General features: G+C 42.6%; 1 protein-coding gene across 1 annotated transcript in view; it reads right to left on the bottom strand.

Moving 5' to 3' along the window:
* The window catches only part of SVIL (supervillin), a 79626-nt gene that overhangs the window by 35807 nt on the left and 24652 nt on the right, over positions 1-19167 (bottom strand). The window contains exons 10-17 of the mRNA XM_056857232.1: positions 18582-18616; positions 16552-16613; positions 15231-15370; positions 14458-14553; positions 11916-12168; positions 9029-9602; positions 6662-6845; positions 4522-4654 (exon numbers count right to left, since the gene is read on the bottom strand). Coding sequence (XP_056713210.1) covers positions 4522-4654; positions 6662-6845; positions 9029-9602; positions 11916-12168; positions 14458-14553; positions 15231-15370; positions 16552-16613; positions 18582-18616 — 1477 coding nt within the window. The remainder of the gene's footprint in view (positions 1-4521; positions 4655-6661; positions 6846-9028; positions 9603-11915; positions 12169-14457; positions 14554-15230; positions 15371-16551; positions 16614-18581; positions 18617-19167) is intronic.

Below are 19167 nucleotides of genomic sequence, written 5' to 3'. Positions count from 1 at the left end.
ATTCTGTTACCTAGAATAACTCCTATGCATTAGAGTTAGGCTTACCCAGATCAGCTTAGACATGGCATTATCATCTGTACCTCCTCCTTCTTCCTACAGGTTAAAACAAACAGGAAACATTGCAGAGAGAGACAGGAAGGCACAGCTGCAGAGAGTCACATTCCAAGTGCCACTGCTCTTGCTCCGGTTAAAACGCACAATGGGTGCATGTCTCTGTATGCAAGCGGAAATTCCAACAGCCAGGCAGGCTGCTAAGCCAGCGGTGCTTTCTCGATCACTGTTCTAGGCCCCAAGGCTTGGCATAAACTCTAATAAAGACTAGCTCTAGATCTGTCATACAGCCCTGAGAACAACTCGGCGGAAGTGATCGGAAGCGTCCGTTCTGCAGGAGCCATTGCTGGGATTAAACATGTTTTGAACCCCATTGGTCAATTTAATATGCCAACAGCATCGCCCAGAGCTCAGTGAATAATCTGGGGCTCTAAACAGCCTAGGAAAGAACAGCAGATATTTCTGCAGAAACAAACACAAAAGAAACCACTCAGACACACATTGCTAACCTGGCAGAAGATCGGATCATTTTCTTGTATGATTATCAAAATGTACAGGGAAGGGGAATGAACCGAGGCAGCAAAGGGGATATTAAAGCCGCTCAGCTCTAGTTATGACTTGATTCACATCAGGAAAAATGAACATTCTGAACTAAATATGCTTTCCCTCTCTAAGTGAAATGATTTTGAGTGGTCTGAGAAATTATGTTGTAATACAGGAATGGTTGCCACAGCTATTGTAGAAGCATAAGAATATAAGAACACAAGAAAGGCCATGCTGGATCAGACCAAGGTCCATCAAGTCCAGCAGTTTGTTCACACAGTGGCCAACCAGGTGCCTCTAGCAGGCCCACAAACAAGACAAAAGCAGCAGCATTGTCCTGCCTGTGTTCCAAAGCACCTAAAATAATAGGCATGCTTTTCTGATCCTGAAGAGAATTTTAGGTTGCAAAAAATAAATCCTTGAAATCTACCTACGAATAGCTATTTTTGATTGGTAATAGAACAATATCCATTTAACATTTCACTAAACATATTGCCCCATGGAGCAGAGTGGTAAGCTGCAGCACTACAGTCAAAGCTCTGCTCACGACCTGAGTTCGATCCCAATGGAAGTTGTTTTCAAGTAGCCAGCTCAAGGCTGACTCAGCCTTCCATCCTTCTGAGGTCGGTAAAATGAGAAGCCAGCTTGTCGGGGGTAAAGTGTAGACGACTGGGGAAGGCAATGGCAAACCATCCCATAATCACAGTCTGCCTAATAAACGTTGGGATGTGATGTCACCCCATGGGTCAGCAATGACCCGGTGCTTCACAGGGGACTACCTTTACCTTAAACATATTGCCCTCTCCAATATACATATGATTTTACTGTATTTTACTTCTGTGAATATTTCTTATTACTGCTACATTATGTAATACTCTACATGCAACTATGTCATTTTCTACACTCTTCTGAAACAGTGTACCTAAACATTAGAGGAATATTTGTAACTCCTGAAAAAAGAAAACTATAATCTGTAGGCAAGTATATGCATCTAGTTTGAGTCATATTTAACTGCCCAAAAATGTTGCAATTGCACTCCATTTGGGGGCTGTATAACCTCGCAAAGAGGATCTTCTGAGTTTTACAAGTTGCCACACAGGATGCACAATACAAATCATGCCAAGCAAAATCAGCAACAGGCTCTAAATGCCACATACTAGCATGGGAGAACAGTTGATCAACAGTATTCATAATCTGCATGAACAACAAAAAATATCCTCTCCCTGGCATTGCTCATTTCCTAAGAAATTTCCAGGATGAAACATATGCGTAGCTTCAGGGCAGGGCTGAGCTCCCAGGGAAATTTTTACAGGCAAGAGAAATAATATGGTCATTTATAAAACATCAAGAAGATACCAGACTGAATGCCGTCATCATTGTGCTTTCGAGAAGCTCTATGGACTTGCCCTGACTCACTCCCACACAAGATGGTTGACCAGTAACTGCATTTTGGAATGCAAGACCATTTAGTACGCGAGCGCTGATGTCTCAAAGGAAGGTTTATTTTGAAAGCCCCTTGTGCGCCAGCATCTTTGGCTATGCAAAGCTAAGCAACCTATTGACCTCTAATTGTCTCAGCTCAGGGTTCAGCATAAAACTCTGTGTGTGTCGGAAAAAAAACCTGGACTTTGTGGTGACACAAAGATAATACTATCAAGTTTGAAAGTGGGTTCGATATTTTTATTTTAAAAGAACTTGGTGATAATCGGAGGAAATGGAGCTTCTCGGCCAGGACTGGGGAAGTGGGAGAGTTCAGTTGGAAGGTAAATGACAGTTGAAAACTGACCTTTGGGACTGAAGAGGAAAGGGTAAAACTAGCAGGCCTACAAGCTGGGAATTGAGAAACCCCCAGCTAATAATGGCCCAGGCTGAACACCGCAGGCTTGAGGCTCAGCAATAGAAAAGCCATGTTTTTTTTAAAAAACTTGCCCACTAACGGAGCAATCCTGAGTGGGGGCAGGCAGACCTGTTCAGGAGCCAGCACGACTCCAGAGCCAATGTCTGTGCTACTTGTGCCATCCCAAGTGGCACAGATGCCAGCCAGCGCAGGGCAACTTATGCCAGCTCCAGGGAGCGACGTGGCAGTGTGAGGCTCAGGCGCTGCCACTGCCTCCCAGGCAGTATTTTCCTAGCACAACTGCTTGCACTGGCATCTGGGGGGTGGGGGCATTCCCAGGGGTGGAGCTGAAATTAGTCAGCTCACTAAGCCCTATTTGGCATTTTAAAAGACAAAAATAAACAGAAAATTTGAATAATTAAAGCAGGGGTGGACATTTCTTCAAAGGCAGTGTATGCTGGTTTTTAAATACTTTGCTTATTAAGTTGACTGAAGTGACAAGATCCAATTTAATTTGTTTATATGGTTCGATCAACCCTGTTTGCACAAAGGACTTGCTTCACCTGCAAAAGTTAAACAGATGGCTTAGAAGCTGATTATGGATATGTTCACAGCAGGTCTTTCAAGTGATGAAGATTTATTTTAGTTAATTTAAGCATGAGTCTCTTAAAAGACCAATTGCTTAAATTTAAATGAACGTGTATATTAACAAGCCTTTAACAGAAATGCCTCTTTTGATATACTGGAAGAAACAGATAATCTATCACAATTCCTTAAAAGCGTTCATAATGAAAAGGCTATGTTTTCTTTTGCATCCTCAATAATGACAGTAACTCATCAAACCAACATAGCCTCAAAGACATACACAACCAACTCTCAGACCTCACTAATCAATCAACGAACCCTACGGTTGATTATACCCTACCAGCTACAGCCTAGTCCGAACCTTACAAATACATCAAGGGAAAGTTAGGTGGGAATAATTGTTTAGGTTAAAGAACACTGTGTGTTCAAAAAGTAATTACTGCCAAGTAACTTAAATAAATTTAGGTTAGAGATCTAAAGAAGGTTTCCAACACAGAGGGATACAATTCTGAAACAGTTTCCCTTGGCTATTGAAACATCTGGAATTTCAAGATTCTGCCAGCTGTGGCCACACTTTTTGATCTCTGCTACTAATAAAAAACAACAAATCACAACTTTGGCGATTAATGCTTATTTAGATATAGAAAAACAATAAAGTGGTAGGGAGTCCTTTTTTGTTGTTGTTATTGTTGGCACAAGAGCAACCAGGCCTTACTGCTCCGCATGCACATTTTGAAGCCAAAAACAACATGACTGATTCCTCCACTTAACCCTACAAAACCCATCTTCCAACAGCCAACAGTTCCCAGACATTTTCCAACTCCTTTAAAAAGAGTTCATCCAAAAGGCGAGCTTCAAAAAGTTAAGCAACACATGCAACAAGGCACCGATCAGAGCGCTGGCCGCATAAAAGGTGTCACAACCAAATAAAAAGAAATGAACATTCCAAGTGGTGTGGACTTAACGGTGGTCACACAGGCAGGGCCCAACAAGCTATTTAAGAACAGAAGTGATTATCTGTCAGATTGAATGAAGACACCAGTTCTAAAAAACTGATCCCACTAGAAGTGTGCCATCTGCAGAACCCATTCAGCTTTCAGGTGTTTTTACTTATTAGGAAAAAAAAACAGCAACCAGATAATTTAATAGTTTTGGACACCAAGAAAGCTCTTTGTGTTAGACGAACACCGATGAACTGTGGCTTTGCCTATCGGGAAATTTATTTATTTTTTACATTACTGAAAACCTCTGCAAAACATAAGCTCATTTCCCTTTGTAATTAGACCTGGCCAGAAAACATGCCTTTGCTTAAACTATGAAAACATCTTTAAGCATCTGCCGTGCAATCAAAAAGCACTTTTGTTCAGAGCCTGCCAAGTGTGAAATGGTGCGACAAACAGTCAGTGTTACCTCGTCACAGGCATGCTTGTCTACTTTATTCGATGCATCTGCGGGTGCCTAAGCACTCTCATGTGGGCTGCTGGCCCCCAAACGGGCAACTTTACCTTCTTTGTAAATACGTGCTCCATCTCTTGCAGCTGAGAGCTGCGCTCCACCAGAGACGCTCGACCATACTCCTGCTTCTTGTTCAGCCTGTTTTTCCAGTCTTCCTCGCCGCTCTTCTTCAGGAGGGCCAGCCTGAAAAGGAGGAAGAAAAGCAAGCATGCCGCACTGAGGAAGAATGCACAGGGTATTCCACATGAACCTTCACGCAAAGGGCTGTCGCACATGTTAAAAAGCAACACGCTCAGGATTGCCATGGAGAATATACAGAGCTGGGAATCTCAGACAATACTGGCTCTCCAGCAAGTGTACCTGTATTATTGGGTTTTAAAAATCTATGCCTAGGGAAGAAGTCTAAGTAATGCAGAGGAGCTAATCTTTCAATGACTTCTCAGAAGAAGAGTTGGTTTTTATACGCTGACTTTCTCTACCTTTAAAGAGAATCAAAGTGGCTTACAATCACCTTCCCTTACCCTCCCCACAACATACACCTTGTGAGGTAGGCAGGGCTGAGAGAGTTCGGAGAGAACTGTGACCAGGCCAAGGTCACCCAACTGGCTTCAGGTGTAGGAGTAGGGAAACCAATCCGGTTCACCAGATTAGCATCCACCACTCATGTGTAGGAGTGGAGAATCAAACACGGTTCTCCCGATTAGAGTCCACTGCTCCTAACCACTACTCTTAATCGCGACACCATGCTGGAAGCAAGCATGGACAAGCCCCTCTGCACCCACTGCCTCTTCCCTAGGAGATCGCTTTCATCCCTTTGATCTTTCACTGTGCTCATTCAACAGCCTCTGGGGACAGCTGACGCTTCTGTGACAGCTCAACACCGAAGGTTAAAGTTCCTTATCATTCTTGCCTGGTTATTAAGTTTGCCCATTTATCCTTCAGACAAGTGGGCAGTATGCCACTCAAAGAGACCTTTCAGCATATGCAGTGTTGGCATCTCCTTGGTATGTTGGAAATGAATGCGCAACATTTTCCACCAAAAGTATGAAAAGAGAAACAACTTCAGAGATCAGCACAAAGATGCTATTCTTCCTTGATTTTCTTTAATTAAAAAGAGACTCTTGGAGTATAAACTATATCAAGCCAGTATTTTTATGTATTCCAAAACCTGTCTTGATGAATGTTATTGATAGGGCTCTATCGTCTGGGTCATCTAGTGAGCTGTGGGCAGTGCCATGACGAATGATATTATCCATGCATATTATCCTTGAAATGCCACATGTAATTGGATGGACATAACTGAACCGACACCTATCATTGGGCCAGCACGGTGTAGTGGTTAAGAGTGGCGGACTCTTGAGAACCAGGTTTGATTCCCCGCTCCTCCACATGAGTGGCAGACTCTGATCTGGTGAACTGGGTTTGTTTCCCCACTCTTCCACAAGAAGCCTTCTGGGTGACCTTAGGCTAACAGTTCTCTCAGAACTCTCTCAATCCCACCTACCTCACAAGGTGTCTGTTGTGAGGAGGGGAAAGGAAGGCGATTATAAACCACTTTGAGACTCCTTAAGGTAGAGAAAAGCGGGGTATAAAAACCAAGTCTCCTTCTTCAGTGTATGTTTTGTGTACAAACTGCTGTACACAAGATGACCCAGATTCTAATGCCAGGGGAAGTTGAATTGTGACCTAAATTGCATTTAATATTCCCTCTTGTTTTGCATGACTTATTCTGTCCTCTGTTAAGTCATTGCGGGAGGGAAAGCAACATAAGATATCTTGCTCAGTCAGGCATCAACGACACACCTGAATACTTATTTCCACCAGAAAACCCTAGAAGAAAATCCTGAGATTTCTAGGATGGTGACAACCGCAACCACTTATTTTGGTAACAGTTCTTGTATGATCAGCTCTTCTGGAAAAACATCTACAAATTATTTCAGGTATCCACAGACAAATTTAAAAACAAAATTTGAAAGAACTTCAGGCTTCTTGCTCTCTTTTAAACATTCATCAAATTTCCAAGGATGCTGCCCACCCCCAGAACTGCTGTTTTGTTTTCCTTCCTTAAAAACAACAACAGACTGAGCATTAGGTGATTCCCTGCTGGATATTCTCACACATCGTAACTCCAAATTCTTCTATCATGAAAAGGGGAAAAATCCACTTTGGAAGAAGCAAGAGTTTATTTACCTTTCTTTAATTGACATCGTTTTGCTGGACGCATCGAGAGCATCCTCTGCTATTTCTGCTTGGCTGTCCCTGGAGTCGAGTTTTCCTTCCAACAGCTCAGATGTTTCCTGCTGCCTACAGGATGCTGCAGACTGAGAAACATTCATTGCTGTGCCTTCGGGTTCTGAAATTGGCTCAATGTGCTCTGAGGAGGAAAAGTTCAGAATTAGTGCTGGATGGCAAAAAAATAATAAAAAAATTCACAACATCAGCCAAACTGCCAGACAGCATATTTTCTCCCTTGTAACTGATCAAACTAATCATGGTAACAAGTTAATTATTTGGCACCGCAGTAACAGATTTTTCACAAAACAAATATCATATACAATGCTAACATTTCGGGGCTGGAAGAACCAGTCAGAGAACCAGTTTGACAAGAGCAGAATTCACATAAAACTCTCCAACATGATGACATTGGATGCTGAATTTTTCACTAAAGTGCTGGGATTTTCCTGGGACTACAAAACTTTGACGTTGCACAAAAAAGAGGTGGCCAAAATGGTACTTCTGATCTGCGCCACTGAGATCTTTCACTGTGCCGTGATGCAGTCAGTGTGCCAGCATGCTCTCACCCAATGGGGCCCATACTCCTATGCACCACCACTGGAAAAGGAGGAAACTTTAAGAGAAGAGAAGCAATGGAGCAAGTGTCTTTATTCCTAAAGTTTACTAAGGACTATTTCCCAGAGGGCCTTCCAATAAGCTCTCCTCTGCCCCCAGCTAAGAGACCGAGTGAGTATCCTTCAGGCAAAAAAAGTCCTGCCTTTTGTCATGACTGCAGCTTTTTATCCATGACTTTTTTTTTATCCCACACTTAATCTAGGCGGCTCAGAGTTGTATACATGGTTCTCCCCTCCCCTATTTTTTCCTTACAATGACTTTGTGGTAGGCTAGGCTAAGAGGGAGCAAAATTCATCCAGAGTCACCCAGTGAGCATGGCAGAGTGGGAATCTGAAACCAAGCCTCCCCATCCCTATTTCAACACTCTAAACAAGTATACCATTCTGGCTCTCAGGCTCTACTGTGGAACCACAACAAATCAGTACAGAAGAAACATGGGGAAAGGCATCCCTCTTCCCTGCCCCAGACTAGCACTGCCTTTGCAGCTGGAAAGCAGCTGTGCAACACTGAGAGTACACGCTGCCATTGCATAAGTACCTGTCAGCTGCATGGGCCGGCACAGGGTAAAGTACTGGACTATATGGACCAGAAGACCTGAATGTCAGGCCCCACAGAGGTTAACCCAGAAGACCTGAGAGCTGGGTGCAGACTCTCCCACTTTCTCCATTCTTTTCTGATGATAAAATAGGTGCCCTTGATTAAAAAAATAAACAAAAAACTTTTGCCCAGTTAAAAGACACTTTACTTATTACTTGCCCTGGATTATTAGCCCTGACATGGATAGCCCAAGCTCGCCTGATTTCATCAGACTGTGGAAGCTAAGCAGGGTTGGCCCTGTTTAGTATTTGGATGGGTGTGTGTGTTAAGTGCCGTCAAGTCGCTTCCGACTCATGGCAACCGTATGAATCAATGTCCTCCAAAATGTCCTATCATTGACAGCCTTGTTCAGATCTTGCAAACTGAGGGCTCAGATTTTGCAAACTGAGGGCTATGGCTTCCTTTATTACCCATCTCTTGTTGGGTCTTCCTCTTTTCCTGCTGCCCTCAACTTTACCTAGCATGACTGTCTTTTCTAGTGACTCTTGTCTTCTCATAATGTGACCAAAATACGATAGTTTAGTCATTTTAGCTTCTAGCCTCCGTTGAGTCATTTTAGCTTCTAGGGATGGGAGCCCAGCAAAAAAAAGTCTAGGGTCATGACGTAGAGGCAGGCAATGGCAAACCACCTCTGACTGTCTCTTGCCTTTAAAACCCTATGGGGTCGCCATAACTTGGCTGCAATCTGATGGCAAAAAAAAAAGTTGGAAGATGCACGATGCTGGATGAAGACAGACTGGTCTGGATCTATCCCATGCCTGTATGGGAGACCTTTTGGGAGCCATATGTATGCTGGGTTCCATGAGAGAAGAGCGATATAAAAATGTATCAGAACAATGTACATATTACAAGTACAAAATGTACATATTACAATGTACATACTACAAGTACAAAAGCTATGACCAGCGGGCACCATTTTGCAGGAGATATTCCTCCTCCTCCTTCTCTCAGAGAGGGGGCTACTAGCATGTGTGTACATCAATCAGTAAACTGTTTTCCTTCACAACTTCCTTCCGTTCATATGTAAATGTATGCAGATTTAATCCTTTCAGTGATTACAATTCATATGATTAATCGGCTAAGTAAGCAGGCCCCTATGAAGCTGCTTACCTCTCTGCAGGGATGATCTTGTCATTACTCCCTCCAACTCCATCATTTCTTCAAAGGACTGGCCTTTGACTTCTTGTTTACCCTGCAGGATGTCAGCAACAAATTCCTTTTGTTCTGCAGGCTGACAAAGAGGTTGAGGGCTGAACAATTCCATGCTGCTTTTTCGTGGGAATGCGTATTTTGTCTCTTTGTTGCAGTCCTCTGTTTTATTAAAGGCAGGATGTGGGAGCTCTTCCTCAAAGGAACTGTGTGTTTTCATGCCGTTCTCTTCATATTCTACAAATCCCATGGGCTGTGCCTCTTCACGTTCCCTTGGCTGGCGATTGCTCTCTCTCACTGTCACCGAAGGCTGCCACTGTTCAGCTTTCAGGATATTTTTTAACGAAGCATCCACATTGTCTGCTGGCGAATGGTATCTCAAATTGGCTTGGTTCATCTCGCTAGCTGTTTCTTCCTCCGCTGCCTTCACGTGCAGATCCTTTGTGTATACTGACGACCAGGGGGATATCATGGTGGATACAGATGTTATAATGGTGGGAGACAAAGGAGCAAGCTTCCCGCTGTCATTCTGTACCTGCGCCAGAAAATATACGGAGAAACAGAAATCGGCAATTCGTGACAGCAGGCTTAATTGGCAGCAATTGTTTTTGCCAAATACCCTTAGAACAATAAGACAGGGAAACCTAACAAGGGCCAAAGGTCATAAGCCATTTATGCATGGCTGTTTCCTCGCGGACACCCCGCCGACTACTTCGGGGCTCTGCTTTGATTATGCTTGCATTTTCTGACCGTCAGAGGTCGCCTCGCTCTCCCCGCGCGTTTCTGCGCATTTTGCTCATGTTTTCTGGATGCTGGCTAAATGAAATCCAGAAAATGAGAGCAAGATGAACAGAAATGCTCAGGGAGAGCGAGGCAACCTCTGATGGTTGGAAAATGCAAGCATAATCAAAGCAACGCCCTGAAGTAGTCAGCAGGGTGACCGCGAGGAAACAGACATGCATAAATGGGCATAGTGCTGGTGAAACCTCCCAGAGCTTTTAAACTCTGCTCTCTCTTCACATACACAATGCATATCTTCTTCCAAAGTCCCCTTTGGAAACCATTACTCACTAAAGATAAACTTTAAAAGAAAGATTTTATTCTTCCAGTGGCACAAACAACACTTAATATTTATACAACACTTTCAGTGCCAAAAAGGTTTCACCAACATCGTGACAGTAATACTCCTAACAGCCCAGTAAGGTAGGCCAGTGTTATCTCCATAACTTGGAAGGGGTACTGAGGCTGAGAGCGGCTTACCTTAGGCCATGCAAGTGTGATTGTGGCTGAGATGAGGTTTGAACTGGTGACCTCTTGGATCCTAGCTTAGCTACTATGCTACACCAGACTGTGGACCGACACATTTTTCACAATAGGTTTCCTTCCCCCAACATTCCTCAGAATATTTTGCAAGCCCTTAGTAGTTCTGATGTACAACTCACTGTGACATTTCCTTCACAGGAATGGTTTTCTGTTTACTTCTAAGCTTTCAGCTACACTTTATGGAGTTTACTGCTTTGTTTTCCCCCCAGCTGCTGAGGAACCACGTTTGTTAAAGCAGAACACGCTACAGTTTGCACTCCCTGATATAAAGATATCCACCCAACCAGAATTGTGCTATCATGAGGCAACAGCATGTCACTCACAGGAGACATGTTATGACATCCGATGCAGAGGAAGAAAAAGAACCTGCCACTCATTCTGTCTATAACACTATAATAATACTAAACTCAGGTAGATAAAACCTCTAGAGATGTAACTCATACAGACAAGAGGACTCAGAACTTTGAGTAATACAGCTAATATTTTCTATTTATAATGCCAGTGTTTCTATACTACAGATGAGCTGCAATAGGAAAAGAACCATTTGTATCTTTATGCCTAATCCAACTGAAAATGCTCACTATCTAATCAACAACTTAAAAAAAGAAAGCCCAGAAAATTATAATTACACAAGATGTGTGCAAAATTTCACGTTTTCAGCAATACAAGCTTCAGCAAGAAAAGAAACACTCAGAAATTTCAACAGGTAAAGTTTTCAAGATCATAAACCCGCAGTGCTGGCATTTTCAGCTCACTCCAAGCAGCCTGTAGGAGATCTGGATCGCCCCCCTTCTAAAGGTTTGTTCTTGCAACAGAGCATTTAACAAATTTCAGGAGTGTTTAAGATCAGCACCCAATTTCCAAAAGCCACAGGGGAATTGTATTTGGAGCAATAGCTCTAGTGCTATGCCTGCTGCAGCCTATATCTCTTCTGGCGAGAAACCTTTCCCCAGACTTCAAGCTAAGCACTGCAGCAGTTGAGGGAAAACGCCTTAACAGAACCAAGCACAGGCATTTTGGTGGACATTTTGTTCACAAACACAGTTCTGCAGGGCAGATTTCTTCCCTTTAAGGCCATTACCAGAACTGGTGAAAGAGCTTGGCAATTGCCTTAAGCAGAAAATTCAAAATCATACCTAGAGCAACCTGCAAACGATCGCAATGAAGATCCAAAGATCAAGAATGCATCAGAGGGCTCCACAGAGCCTCTTAAATATTAATGACAATTAGAGACTCAGGTTTGTACCTGTCAAAGCAAAAACCAAGCACTTCCTTGCCCTAAGAAGGGGACGATGCACACCCCCATCTGACTATAAATAGATTCTGTACTGACAGCAAGATTGTGCATTTAGAAAGATGTGTGTTCTAGGGGTTGAAGGGTCATTTTCTTGGCAAGATTTCATGGGGACGTGTTCTGCCACTCGTCACACACACTAAGCAAGGAGAGTGATGATTCATTTGATTGCGACCCCATGCCCAGACCTATGTAAGAACCGGGCTGCTAGAAAAAGATATACACACAGACCTGCTCAACTTCTCCAAGGGTGACAGGCTGGGTCTGGTAACGCATATTTGATCTCCTTTGTCTAGGGTCCCCTCTGTTCTTTGTATGGACGGCCTTTATAACTGGCTGAGAGAGTTTGTTGAATAAGGCCATCTTCTCTGCCAAGCTGAGGGCGGAAGAGTCTGGTTCCCCCGACTGATCTTGTTCAAGGGCTTCTTTGGCTTCCTTTATTTCATCTTTCGCTAACGTCTTTTGGTGCGCCGATGCCTGCAACCTTAAAAGCAGAACTGGGAATCAGTATTGAGTGTTGTTAAGAAGTCAGCAGTTTCAGGGTTTTTTTAATACATACAGAGGGGGGGGGGAAATCAGGAATGCTTGCGATAAAGCACAAGAAAAAGCCAGCAGACAATGAAACATTAGCACTTTGGATGTGTGCCACTCATCAAGCTTTATGAATTCTGAGTGAAGAGTTGCCAACATAAAAGAGCAGTGGTGGTATATGCAAATGCTTTTTACAAAGGAAAGTACTGTAGACTGACACTGGGAGAAACTAGGTGAAATTCTGGTGCTCTGAAAAAACAACAACCATTCAGTTCCAAATCCTGAACATAGGCAGTAGATTTGCTCTGTAGGGGTGTGCAGGATGGAGGGATTGATCTGCACTGTGGGGCTGTGCGCCTCTGGTTGCACTGCTCTGTCCATCCCAGACTTTATTTAGGGCTCTCACAAACTGCTATAATGCAGAGTCATGTGAGACAATTGTATACAACCTGAGCTGATCCTTAATGAGTCTAAAGCAGTGGTTCCTAACCTTTCAATCCCCCACCCCCTTGGTTCCACAAACTCAACCCCAGCGCCCCTACCCTATCCAACGTTGAAGGGGCCCACCTCTAGCACCCCTGCTGCCCTCTTGCCTCTTAGTGCCCCCCTAGATAATCCCACCGCCCCCCAGGGGGTGGTACTGCCCACTTTGGGAACCACTGGTCTAAACAGTAGACCAAAGGCCTACATGGGAGAATGACATTGAAAATCCCCATCCCCCCTTCTATGCTTCAGGTTGCTTTGTTTAGGGATACCTGACATTCCTAATCCTGTCTTCCCTTCACTTCCCTTAGCTATTTCCTAGAGATTAAAGGGGATCCTCAGGGCCAGAGAACATCTGCCACTGTTAGTACCTGAACACACACATTTTTTAAAACATCTTTCTTAGTACAGAAGCACCAGTTGATGCAGGAAGCAGCTTGAATGACAGAGCCAGAAGCACCCACAAGAGCTACCCTGAGCACTGTGCGCATCAGATGTCTTGCTATATCAAGGATCGTGCCAGCCATGTGCACAGCAGTGACGGTAACACCATCCACCTGCATTGCCGCGTCTCTACCTCCTCTGTGTTGATTCTGGGCCTTCTGTATCTTTATAAGGGCCACCCATAAAAGAAGAGCAAAATGGCTCCTCATTGGGACCCCAGTGGCTAAAAACAAACAGCCCTCAGTAGCTTTGTCGGATTCACATTTAGAAGACTAAGCACGCTATGAAGAACTGCCAGAAGCAGTAGGGCTGGAACTGAGCAATATCACAAAACGCTTTATGATCTTAGCCCTTCATAACATCAGACCTACCCACATTTTACCCCTGGATCAGGAGGTCAACAACTTTGTTGGTTTCTGAGAGAGGAAAGAGGCCAGGAAATATGCAGGGTGTTTGGAAACCAGCACAGAAAATGCCAAAAAAAAAAGGAGGGATCCCATCTAACGTCTTCTAGCATTTAAAAGCCAGCATGCACCAAAGCAGGCTCTTGCCCACAAAAGCATATGTAACATTTCTTTATTAGCCTTTAAGTCGCTGCGGAACTCCACGGCACATTTCACTGATACTGTCCTTAACATCCCGTTTTTAGCTACAGGCATTAGGGCGAGCTAATTGTAATGGAAACAAGGAGGTGCTTCCACCTAGAGTTCTCATTCTCCCATTAATTCTGTAAGCTAAAGTTGGAAGCTGCAAAAGGGTAAAGAAGAGGGTGCTGGTTGTGATCTCAGGACATCCCACTTCTGTTTGAGACACATGAACACATGAAGCTGCCTTGTACTGAATCAGACCCTTGGTCCATCAAAGTCAGTATTGTCTACTCAGACTGGCAGCGGCTCTCCAGGATCTCAGACAGAGGTCTTTCATATCACCTACTTGCCTAGTCCCTTTAACTGGAGGTGCTGGGGATTGAACCTAGCCAAACAGATGCTCTACCACTGAGCCACAGCCCCTCCCCTCTGCTCAAGGTTTTTAATTTGGAGTGATGGAAGACTGTTTTTTTTCTTCAAAACACGCATAGTTTTCTCTTTTAAAATTAACAATTGCACCCTGAAAGGAGCCATTATGCCTAACTGGAAAACAAATCAAATGCTCAGAAGTTGACTGGTGCATCAGTTAAACAGAGGTCAAGATAGTGAACAGTAAAAACATCCTTTAAAGTTCCACCAAATTGTTCAGTGCACTTGCTGTTATAGATGCATTTGGTAGCAATGGCCCTTGTGCTCCCTCTAACATGCAAGTTGCGTTCCCCCAATACCTGGTAGGATGTATTGTGCTCTTAACTACAGTGGGATTAGGTACTCTTGCCACTACAGTTTGGGTATTCACAGTATATGAGGCTGGGGTAGGTTCGCTTTAAAAAAAATAGCCAAGGAAAGGAAAAGGTTCACAAGGAGAGAGAAGAGAAAAGCATTAAGAAACACATACAGTGTTCACTGCAGAAGACAAACAGTATTTCCCCCCACCCAATTAAAAGATGTGACAGACTTTTACAAATGGCATGGCCAAGTCCCTAACTATCTTTAAAACAAAGATGCATGAAGCCCAGCTGGTTTCTAATAAACCTAGATCAATATTCATATTCCCAAACACTTCTAAAAGCCTGTCTGTGGCACCACTCTTGATCTGCTGGAAAGTTACAAGCTGCACAAAATGCAGCTTAAGAACTAATTATTTTGAGGATGCACACGTTCATATGGTTTTTCCTGTCCTAATTTGTTTGTAAGCCAAGAAACCTGATTCACTTGGCTTACAAACCAAAGCAGCAAGTCTCTCCCACTGTCTTCCATCTATTGTCCCATAAATATTTTCCCAGATGATAGTTCATGAAATTTGCCCTGCCTCATACTCCCTCTAACCTAAAACCAACTACATAGCTGTCCCCCATCCCAATTCTCACACAGTTCTCAAAGAAGTTGCCTCTTTGCAGTGAGCCTTTCCTATCTACCAAGTCATAAATGTCATGATCAAATGCACTCCCTGTTTGACAAGTCGAGAGAGGAGGAGAACCAACACATTGCATGGACTTACGTAGCTGCAATGACCACTTCCTCAGTTGTTACGGGCTGAGTGCGCGATCTGTCCTGCATTCGCCTCAGCCGTCTCTCCACTGCCGAATTCCTTGAACGAGACTTTGGAGTACTGTTTCCATCAAAAGACTTTTCCATTTCCTAGAACCGAACATACCCCACAATGAACAACCCTAAAGCTTTTGCTGAATAGTGTAGCTCAGCTGTTAGCTGGGATAGCACAATGTACCCAATACCTATTTTACAGCAATTATGGCAGTAGCCGATTTGTTTCTAGGTGAAATTCAAGGTTCTGGTTTTAACCTTTAAAGCCCTACTTCACAACTTGGGACCCTCTTGCTTGAAGGACTACCTCTCCCTATATAGACCATCTCTCCCTATAAGTGCCCTACTATTGGCATTCTTGCTGATTGTTCCTATCTTATGGGATGATCCTCCTAAGGAGGTAGACAAGGCTTCCTCTTTTCTGTGCTTTCATCCAATTTGCAAAACAACTGGGTTTCAGCAAGCCTTTTGTAGCCGAATACCAAATGAGACTCAGTACAGTTTCTTTTTTGGGTAGTAACAAGACTGGAAATTGTTATGGGCTGTTTTGGTTAGTTATGCTTGTTTTAATGGTTTCTGTATTTATTTCTGCAAACCACTTTTTTGGTGTGTGTGTTTTTTGTGTGTAAATTTTTATTTCGAAACCATAACAATACAAACATAAAATACATAACAAGACTTTCTAAGCCTCTTTTGATGTTTAGAGAAACACAGTATACATATTTTTAAATTAAAGGCTAAATAGAATGAGTGGGTTACAGCTGATCACGTCTCAGTGCTTGCTTATCAACAGCTGGGAACCCAACAATTTCAGGCAGGAATTCAACTCAGAAATCGCATGTGGGCAACCTAATCTATGGAAAGTGCAAATCCGAAACCATCACAATCCCTTTCCTTCCTGGTATGGTTTGCATTGAGAATGGGTTCCCATGTTTTATCCTACTTTACGCAATGAGCGCCCCATCCTCTGGTCAAGTTAATTACAGAGAGGGCCTTTAGGTTTATCAGTTAAGGCCTCAATACAGAAGTGCACACAACAGCCACAAGCATAGGTTGAGTTTCATTTTCAAGCAGCTTGTCCCACTGAACTCCACCTTTTAAGTACCCATGAGCTTCACTGGACAATGATACATGCAAACCCTTTGCACATGGGCACTATTTTGTGCATGGGCACACGTGTATGGGTGCACTCATACACCCCCTAACTGCCCCTCACAGTTGTGTTTAGTCACTTGGCAAGATAAGCTTCATCTATGGGGGAAAAAGTGAATACTTACCCTGAAAAGCAACCTCTTTGCAGCAACACTCAGTTTGGCTCGTTCGTCCAATTTCTCCTCATCTGCAGAAAACAAAGTACAGATTATATTAACTTCAGATACTTGTCTCAATAACAATCTTACTGAGAGATTCTGAAGCCATTTTTACATTGCAAGGAGAAGTTTAAAAAACAAAACAAAGCTCAACAACCTGTGAGTAATCCAGGGACACAACTAGCAAGGAAGTACATAAGCAAGTGAAGGTCTGCCTAAGCTCTGGGCATGGCATTAACATGACTTTTTAATGAGAATCTTAGCTGCAGTGTGTTATATAATGCAATTTAGAAGGAGCCAAAGTATTTCCTTTTCCCAGCAGTTCCAAGGTAAATGATAATATAAAAGAAGATTTTTCTACTTCCTGACAACAAAAAACCAAAGAAACTTTTTATGCTTGTCTTTTATACTGAACATACAGAAACTACATAGACAGGAGGCAAAACCACACTGGTTTGCCGTACCCCCATGGCCTAGTCATCATTCTTCCATAATACAGAGGATCAAGCTTTAAAATCAAGTCAATTTGTATTTTGCTTTCTAGTCAATGGAGTTTATTATGAGATGATACCAAATGGTAGGGATTTTCAAAGCCAGAAGTACGTATGCCTGAATAAAATGAGAAACAAGATTTTGAATGTGTTAAGAGTATTCCCGTCTATGAGCTGTTAAACTAGTAAAATATCAATTTGAATGTTCAAATCTGGGCCATTTCTAACATTAGGAGATCGGAGACCAGGTAGATGGCACCAATGAAGGAAATAAGCACACCATTGGCCATTTAAACATCTACTTCCTGCTTGGCCAACAACTCACTGTTGGATCTTTGTGTCAGATATATCTACCAGCAATACAAGTTTGCACTGCACTGGCCCCAGAAACCCTGGTGTCATTCACTGTCCTAAATGGATAAATACAAGGCAGAAGTTCTGATACGTAGCTAATTGATGCTCTCTGAAACCCCCAGAACATTGGTAACCAGAGCTTTCCTTTAACACATTATGCAAATTACTCCTAGTTTTCTTCTAGTGAAGCTTCTGAGTTCATTGTACTACCCAATATGCACTAGCCTTATCTCACCAGTTTACTGAACGTTGTTCCCACATCTTCCATTCTCTTGACCAAACAAAAGAGAAAAACCTTTCACCACTTCCAGATTGGTACCAGAGCACTGAACTCTGAGACTCACAACTCACTTCTTCATGAAATGGTTCTGATGGCTTATGAAAGCCCCAAAGAACAATGGCTCAGTTATTTCCAGTATGAACAGAGAGGTGGTTCAGTATTCTACTGGTTTTGCCTTTAGTGGACAGAAAGCTCAAAAAGAAGAAAGGCCATTTAATGCCTGCAGGATTCTTTTAAGACCCAAGAAAGTGAAAATCCTATGAAAAAGAGGGAGCTGCTCCCACAATGAACAAAAATCAAGACCACACAACTACTATACATACAGTCAATTGGGTGGAAAACCAGCCCAGGAAGAATTTGCCCTCCTGAGGCAACTGTCCATGTTTCCCTAGGGATACTTACCTCATGTTTTGAGAAACTATAAGACCTAACATACTACATAATACAGGCATTTATACTATTTAATGTATGGATTTAACAAAGGAAGGTTGGCTCAACCTCCTCAGATTTAAATACAATTATTTTACCTCACCCTCTCTGTCTAGAGTCCAAGTGGCAACACAAACAGAATTCACTTCTTCACATATTGTCATGTTTAAAGTGTATGTAGAAACTCCTAATCATATTTAGTTTTGCTGGAGGCTGATTCTGACAAGTGAGTGGAAAGTTGTGGGCCAAAACACCCCTCCAAAATGGCCTGTTGCCTAGTTTCAATCCCACAGACTTTGTTTATGCTTACCCACATCCTCCCTCTTGTTTTGTATTGGGGAGAGCAGCATACCATGCAGAGAGTCAAATTCATTCTTTGTATAAGCCCTTGATACAAAACTGAAAATAACACAGAGAATGTAAGGAGAGAAAAATGCTCTTACCCTCAGGAGCCGGCATTACTGGACTGAATACAGACCTATAGAAGTTGGGGAAGGAAAAAGAATACAAATCAGTTTGAGGGTAAACCCTAAGTTATAATTACAAATCATTAAGCCTAACTATAGGTAAGTGGAACAGTAAATAGATTGCAAATAAAGAGTTTTTTCTTTCAAGTTTCAATACTGTATCTTTTACAACTCAAAAGCAGGAAGGCAAGCAAATCCAGCCAAGTGAAAGTTGCATGAAGGAGAATAATGTCAGACAACTCACAAAAAAGCTAAAAACTTAAGATTCTGCCAATTATTGTTCTATACAGCACTGATTTGTAGCTTCTAGGTTTTTTTTTTTAAATGATCCATATACATGTGTAACGTAATGTAATTTTAATGCTTGGTGCAAACAGATATATTTGTATGTTAACAGTTGCAAACAATTATGTTGACTTCAAAATAACACTTTTCAAATAAAAATTGGTAAATTGTCAGTCTTTAGTCAAATGATATTTAATCTACACAAGGAAGAAAAATTTAGAATCTTGGATAAACTAGACTTTTTGAATGACTGTGAAGTGCCATTGAATGACTGAAG

Source organism: Euleptes europaea, chromosome 11, assembly GCF_029931775.1.
Source record: "Euleptes europaea isolate rEulEur1 chromosome 11, rEulEur1.hap1, whole genome shotgun sequence".
NCBI lineage: Eukaryota > Metazoa > Chordata > Lepidosauria > Squamata > Sphaerodactylidae > Euleptes > Euleptes europaea.
This window is presented reverse-complemented; position numbering and strand designations above follow the sequence as displayed.